Below are 8,024 nucleotides of genomic sequence, written 5' to 3' on the forward strand. Positions count from 1 at the left end.
CACATTTTTAATGTGCTCATCCCCTGCTGTTTCCTCCCCTAATCTACCGCTTCCTAAATCTTTCCTAATTGCATCATAGTTTCCCTTTCCCCAGCTGTAACTCCTGCTCAGTGGAGTACACCTATCCCTTTCCATCACTAAAGTAAACCTGACAGAATTGTGATCACTGTCTCCAAAGAGCTCACCTACTTCCAAATCTAACACCTGGCCAGGCTCGTTATTAAGTCTGAAGTGGCCTCGCCCCTTGTAGGCCTGTCTACGTACTGTCAGGAAGCTCTCCTGCACACGGGACAAAAACTGACCCATCTATAGTACTCGTACTTTAGTGATCCCAGTCAATATTTGGATAGTTGAAGGCCCCCATGACAACTACCCTGCCTCTCTCACTCCTATCGAGAATCATCTTTGCTATCCTTTCATCTACATCTCTGGAACTACTCTGAGGCGTATAGAAAACTCCCAGCGTGATGACTTCTCCTCCTTTCCTGTTTCTAACCTCAGCCCATACTGCCTCAGTTAATGAGTCCCCAAATATCCTTTCTACAACTGTAATATTGTTCCTGATCAACAATGCCACACCTACCCCTCTTTTACCATCTTCTCTGTTCTTACTGACTCAGTCAGGGTCAGTCCTGCTCACACTCAGTCAGGGACAGTTTCTTTCACACACTAATACCCACTTTCTCTGGTAGGAGCAGCCATCTTACCTTGAGCTGTTTTTTGTAGGACTCCAATGACTTTGCATCAGCTGGAACATTGTTCACCTCTCTCAGCTGAGTCTCATATTTCTTGACCAAATCCTCAGCCTCCTGTGTGCTGCGAATGACCACATCAATTGTCTTCAATCTGAAAACGAAAGGAAATGAGTCGGTGAGTAGAGGGCAGTCTCTCTGCTAATGCTGCTCTGTATTTCACAAAAACAGACAGGTCACCTCCATCTCTGCCCCAAATATCGCATGTAATTACTTTCCCGTCTCGAGATGGTGTTGAGCTTCTTGAGTGTTATTGGAAATGCACTTATCCAGGCAGATGGAGAGCATTCTATCACACTCCTGCCTTGTGCCTTGTAGATGGTGGAAGGGCTTTGGGGAGTCAGGAGGGGAGTTACTTGCTGCAGGATTCCCAGCCTCTGACCTGCTCTTCTGTCACGTCAGGAAGGAGAAAGTGAGGACTGCAGAGTCAAAGAATGTGGCACTGGAAAAGCACAGCCAGATCGGGAGCATCTGAGATACAGGACAGTCAACATTTCAGGCATTAACCCTTCATCAGGAATGTGACAAAGAGCGGATGCTCGATAAAGTGACTCTCCCGCTCCTCAGATCGGGTCGGACCGGCCCTGCTTTTCCAGCGTCACATTGTTTGATATTGCAGCATCAAACCGAATACAATAAACATTAAAACTGAGAAATAAAGATACTGGAGCACCACGTGGAAGGAGACAAGATGGATCAGACCAGTACTGTCTCACACACCAGCTTTGCTGGGCAGTGACAATACGTGTAAATCTGTATGTGAGTGTGTGTCCCTGTGTAAGACAGCGGGAGTGTGCGTAAATCTGTATGTGAGTGTGTCCCCCTGTGTAAGGCAGCGGGAGTGTGCGTAAATCTGTACGTGAGTGTGTGTCCCTGTGTAAGACAGTGGGAGTGTGCGTAAATCTGTATGTGAGTGTGTGTCCCTGTGTAAGACAGTGGGAGTGTGCGTAAATCTGTATGTGAGTGTGTGTCCCTGTGTAAGACAGCGGGAGTGTGCGTAAATCTGTATGTGAGTGTGTGTCCCTGTGTAAGACAGCGGGAGTGTGCGTAAATCTGTACGTGAGTGTGTGTCCCTGTGTAATTCAGCGGGAGTGTGCGTAAATCTGTATGTGAGTGTGTGTCCCTGTGTAAGACAGCGGGAGTGTGCGTAAATCTGTATGTGAGTGTGCGTCCCTGTGTAAGACAGTGGGAGTGTGCGTAAATCTGTATGTGTGTGTGTGTCCCTGTGTAAGTCAGCGGGAGTGTGCGTAAATCTGTACGTGAGTGTGTGTCCCTGTGTAATTCAGCGGGAGTGTGCGTAAATCTGTAAGTGAGTGTGTGTCTCTGTGTAAGACAGCGGGAGTGTGCGTAAATCTGTATGTGAGTGTGTGTCCCTGTGTAAGACAGCGGGAGTGTGCGTAAATCTGTACGTGAGTGTGTGCCCTTGTTAATTCAGCGGGAGTGTGCGTAAATCTGTAAGTGAGTGTGTGTCTCTGTGTAAGACAGCGGGAGTGTGCGTAAATCTGTATGTGAGTGTGTGTCCCTGTGTAAGACAGTGGGAGTGTGCGTAAATCTGTATGTGTGTGTGTGTCCCTGTGTAAGACAGCGGGAGTGTGCGTAAATTTGTACGTGAGTGTGTGTCCCTGTGTAAGACAGCGGGAGTGTGCGTAAATCTGTACGTGAGTGTGTGTCCCTGTGTAAGACAGCGGGAGTGTGCTAAATCTGTACGTGTGTGTGTGTTCCTGTGTAAGACAGCGGGAATGTGCTAAATCTGTACGTGAGTGTGTGTCCCTGTGTAAGACAGTGGGAGTGTGCGTAAATCTGTATGTAAGTGTGTGTCCCTGTGTAATTCAGCGGGAGTGTGCGTAAATCTGTACGTGAGTGTGTGTCCCTGTGTAAGACAGTGGGAGTGTGCGTAAATCTGTATGTGAGTGTGTGTCCCTGTGCAAGATCGCGGGAGTGTGCGTAAATCTGTTTGTGAGTGTGTGTCCCTGTGTAAGACAGCGGGAGTGTGCGTAAATCTGTATGTGAGTGTGTGTCCCTGTGTAAGACAGTGGGAGTGTGCGTAAATCTGTATGTGTGTGTGGCCCTGTGTAAGACAGCGGGAGTGTGCGTAAATCTGTACGTGAGTGTGTGTCCCTGTGTAAGACAGTGGGAGTGTGCGTAAATCTGTACATGTGTGTGTGTCCCTGTGTAAGACAGCGGGAGTGTGCGTAAATCTGTATGTGAGTGTGTGTCCCTGTGAAAGACAGCGAGAGTGTGCGTAAATCTGTATGTGTGTGTGTGTCCCTGTGTAAGACAGCGGGAGTGTGCGTAAATCTGTATGTGTGTGTGTGTCCCTGTGTAAGACAGTGGGAGTGTGTTACCTTCCTCTGGGGTTGTGTTTGCTCTTGCTGTTTGCAGAAACTTCAACCTAGAATGGGCGGGTCCTGGGACCTTGAGCAGAAAGACAGTGGAATAAGAGACAAGGGGAGAAGTGGAAGAGAGAAAGGAAAGGTGGAGTGGTGGAAGGCAGGAAAATAAATGGGACCAACGTGCAAACTACAGCTGAGATGATGAGGAAGTTTCAAAAGAGAAGCCTCAAGGCTTTGTCTTTAATGCAAAGAGCATTAGCAATGAGGGTGACAAATTAAGAATGCAAAGTGATATAAATTATTCGGATGCAGTTGCAATCTCACAGACGTCACTGTTGTGATCCAGGATAGGAACTGTATATCCAAGGTGTTCAGTCTCCATGAAGCACAAATAGGGAAAGGAGGTGGGGTAGCAACGTTAGTAAAGGAGTTCCAATCCATTAGCACAGAAGGATATTGGCTTAGAAAACCATGATCTGGAATTTGTACAGGGTGGAGAGAGGAAAAACCAAGAGGCAGAAGGTGTGGCTGGGTTTGCTTTCATTTTTGAGAGATTATCTACAGTGTGGAAACAGGCTATTTGGCCCAACAAGTACACACTGACCCTCCGAAGACTAACCCTTCATTTCCAAACAGGAATCATTGAAATCATGGCGAGAGTATAATGTTCAGTTGGAGACTGAATGGGTTCAAAATACAGGTACATGTGTTAAATAAGGGTAATTACAAAACAATGAGAGTAAAACTGGCTGCAGGGGATTGGGAAGGGAGTGTGGCAGCAAAGGGATGGGCTCACCATGGTTCATCGCAGAAACTGAGCAGAGTATCAAATTGGAAGGAAAAACATGCAATGTGGCAGAGATTAGTGATAAACCAGTGGATACGGAAAGTTTTAAAAACCAATAACTGATCATCAAAAAATTAATAAATAGCAAGATAAAGGTTGAGGAGTAACTTGCAAGTAATATCAAGATGGACAGAAAGAGCATCTTTAAGGAAATCAAATGGAAGAGAGAGGCCAAAGAGAGCCTGGGCCTTTTGAGGATGAAGCTGGGGGAATAATACCAAGGGACGAGGAAATGGCAGAGGAGCTGAATAAATACCTTGATTCAGTCTTCACTGTCGAAGACACTAACAGCATTTTAAAATGACCAAATAATCAAGGGGTCAAAGGTGGACAGAAAATAAATACAATAACCATCACTAGAAAAAACGTACGAGGGAAACTAATAGATCGAAAGATCTGTTGTGTCCAAGGATATTAAGAACAATGAACAAAGAACATCACAGCACAGGAACAGGCCCTTTGGCCCTCCAAGCCTGTGCTGATCCAGATCCTCTATCTAAACCTGTCGCCTATTTTCTAAGGATCTGTATCCCTCTGCTCCCTGCCCATTCATGTATCTGTCTCGACACATCTTAAATGACGCTATCGTTCCCGCCCGTACCACCTCCAGGCCCCCACCTTCTGGGTAAAGAACTTCCCACCTATATCTCCCCTAAACGTTTCCCCTCTCAGCTTGAACTTGTGACCTCTAGTAACTGAGACCCCACTCTGGGAAAAAGCTTCTTGCTATCCACCCTGTCTATACCTCTCATGATTTTGTAGGCCTCAATCAGGTCCCCCCTCAACTTCTGTCTTTCCAATAAAAATAATCCTAATCTACTCAACCTCTCCTCATAGCGAGCACCTTCCATACCAGGCAACATCCTCGTGAACCTCCTCTGCACCCTCTCCAAAGCGTCCACATCCTATTGGTAATGTGGGGACCAGAAGTAGATATGGAAATAGTGGATGCACTGGTAGGAATTTTTTTTTTAGATTACTTACAGTGTGGAAACAGGCCCTTCAGCCCAACAAGTCCACACCGACCCGCCGAAGCGCAATCCACCCAGACCCATTCCCCTACATTTACCCCTTACCTAACACTACGGGCAATTTAGCATGGCCAAGTCACCTGACCCTGCACATTTTTGGACTGTGGGAGGAAACTGGAGCAGCCAGAGAAAACCTACACAGACACGGGGAGAATGTGCAAACTCCACACAGTCAGTCGCCTGAGGCGGGAATTGAACCCGGGTCTCAGGCGCTGTGAGGCAGCAGTGCTAACCACTGTGCCACCGTGCCGCCCATTTCCTGGAATCCTTGTATTCTGGAAAAGTTCCAGGCGATTGGAAAACAGCCTTACTTTAAAAAGTGAAGGAGAGAAAAAAAACAGGTAACTTTGGGCCAGTGATCTTAACGTCTGCTATTGGGAAAATGTTCCAGCCTATTATGAAGGATACAACAGCCTAACATTGAGAAAGTTATAACAGGATCAGTTCGAATCAGGGTAGTTTCATGAGGTGAGGAGAATTCAGGCCTGAAAGATCTTTTAGGATTTCTTTGAGGATGTAAGAAGCAGGATAGACAAAGGGGAACAATGGATGTAACATGCTTGGATTTTCAGAAGGTGTATGATAAATACACATCAAGGTAGGATTTATAAAGTAAATGGTACAGTCCTGACGAATGTTGTGAAACAGAGGGACCGAGGAGTACAAGTACATAATTCATTTAAAACGATATTACACGTAGACAGGGTGGTGAAGAAGGCCCAGACAGTGTCGGGTCTGGGACATTAAGTATATTCAAGGCTGAGATAGATAGATTTGTAATCAGTTGAAAGCAGTTGAGGATATAGGGAGAAGGCAGGAAAATGGAGTTGAGGATGATCAGATCAGCCATGTTGGATGGTGAGGGACCCATTGGGCTGAATGGCTTTGTTTAGTTCTGATATCACATGGTCTTTTCTCAGGCCATGCAGGAGGCCCTGGGAGGTGGGACTCACTTGTCCAGGTAGATAGCAGACAGACTGTAGACCCGGTCCATCTTCTCGGTGGTCAGGTCGAGTTCGGAGCGCAGTGTGGGTGCACTGCTCAGCTGCTCAGGCATGGCCAGGACTTTCTCTGTCTTCTCCGTCACCGTGTTCAGATTCTTCTGAATCCCTTCCAGCTCCAAGTGGATTTTCTGCCAGACAAGAGATGAAACAGAATTGTGAGTCAGCTTCTGTCACTGAACAAAGATAGTGTGATGGTCTGAATACCTCTCTCCCTCTCCTTCTCTAACGCTCCCTCTATTTCTCTCTTTCCTTCATTCTTGCCCTCTCTTCCCTCGATAGATCACTTTCTCCATCTCCTCTCTGTCTATCTTCTGTTTCTCTCATCTATTTCCTTTCGATCCCCCTCAATTTGTGTCACAATAATGAGGTTCACAACATTATTTTATTTTGTGACAATGGGTTTACCTTAATGTAAACTTTAACTTTTCTGAAGCTTGCCCCAGAACAAACCCTGCAGGAGCTTGAGATGGACCACCCACTCGGCATTCCTGCCTGAAGGTGGCTGTGGAAGCTTCAGCCTTATCTTTCACATTAATGTGCTGGGCTCCTCCATCCTTCTGTTTATAATATTATATAATATTTATAATATTTTACTCTAGTGATGGAGAGGGATAAGTGTGCACTGCAGGGCAAGAGTTATAGCTGGGGGCAGGGAAATTATGATGCGGTGAGGCATGACTTAGGATGTGTGGCTTGGAAAAGTAAGCTTCAAGACAAGGGTGTAATTGATATGTGGAGCTTGTTCAAGGAGCAACTATTGAGTGTCCTTGATAAGTATGTACCCGTCAGGCAGGGAGGAAAGGGTCGTGTGAGGGAGCCGTGGTTTAATAAGGAATTGGAATCCCTTGTTAAATAGAAGAGGGCGGCCTATGTAAAGATGAAGCGTGAAGGTTCAATTGGGGCGATTGAGAGTTATAAGGTAGCCAGGAAGGACCTGAAGAGAGAGCAAAAGCAGCAAGGAGGGGACATGAAAGGTCCTTAGTCGGTAGGATTAGGGAAAACCCTAAGGCTTTCTATAGGTATGACAGGAATAAAAGAATGACTAGGGTAGGAATAGGTCCAGTCAAGGATAGTAGGGGGAAGTTGCGTGTGGAGGCGGAAGAGATTGGGGAGACACTGAATGAATACTTTTCGTCAATATTCACTCAGGAACAGGACATTGTTGTCAATGTGAGTACTGAGTCACAATTAAGTAGAATGGATGGCTTTGAGGTATGTAGAGAAGAGGTATTGGAAATCCTGGAAAAGGTGAAAATAGATAAGTCCCCTGGGCCTGATGGCATTTATCCTAGGATTCTCTGGGAAGCAAGGGAGGAGATTGCAGAGCCATTGGCCTAAATTTTTATGTCCTCGTTGTCTACAGGAGTAGTGCCAGAAGACTGGAGAATAGCAAATGTGGTTCCCTTGTTCAAAAAGGGGAGTAGGGATAACCCTAGTAACTATAGGCCGGTGAGTCTCACTTCTGTTGTGGGCAAAATCTTAGAGAGAATTATAAGGGATAGGATTTATGAACATCTGGATAGGAATAATGTGATCAAGGATAGTCAGCATGGTTTTGTGAAGGGCAAGTCGTGCCTCACAAACCTTATTGAATTCTTTGAAAAGGTGACGAAGGAGGTTGATGAGGGGAAAGCGGTAGATGTGGTATATATGGATTTTAGTAAGGCGTTTGATAAGGTTCCCCATGGTAGACCACTGCAAAAAATACGGAGGTATGGCATTGAGGATGAGTTGGAGGTTTGGATTAGGTGTTGGCTGGCTGGAAGAAGACAGAGGGTAGTAGTTGATGGCAAAGTTTCTTCATGGAGTGCCATCACTAGCGGTGTTCCGCAAGGATCTGTTTTGGGACCATCGACGTTTGTCATTTTTATAAATGACCTGGAAGAGGGGTTAGAAGGTTGGGTAAGCAAGTTTGCGGATGATACGAAAGTCGAAGGAGTTGTTGACAGTGAGGAAGGATGTGGCAGGTTACAGCAGGATATAGAGAAGCTGCAGAGCTGGGCAGAAAGGTGGCAAATGGAATACAATGTAGCTAAGTGTGAGGTGACTCACTTTGG

The 8,024-nt window shown here is 46.0% G+C and overlaps 1 protein-coding gene across 1 annotated transcript in view; it reads right to left on the reverse strand.

Annotated features, from left to right (window-relative positions):
* Nucleotides 1–454: 454 nt before the first annotated feature.
* LOC122547394 (plectin-like) overlaps nt 455–8,024 on the reverse strand; it is a 14,680-nt gene continuing 7,110 nt past the window's right edge. The window contains exons 3-4 of the mRNA XM_043686020.1: nt 5,917–6,095; nt 455–846 (exon numbers count right to left, since the gene is read on the reverse strand). Of these exons, the coding sequence (XP_043541955.1) occupies nt 663–846; nt 5,917–6,095 (363 nt within the window). The 3' untranslated portion in view covers nt 455–662. The remainder of the gene's footprint in view (nt 847–5,916; nt 6,096–8,024) is intronic.

The sequence above is a fragment of the Chiloscyllium plagiosum genome, unplaced genomic scaffold, assembly GCF_004010195.1.
Source record: "Chiloscyllium plagiosum isolate BGI_BamShark_2017 unplaced genomic scaffold, ASM401019v2 scaf_8995, whole genome shotgun sequence".
Taxonomy (NCBI): Eukaryota; Metazoa; Chordata; class Chondrichthyes; order Orectolobiformes; family Hemiscylliidae; genus Chiloscyllium; species Chiloscyllium plagiosum.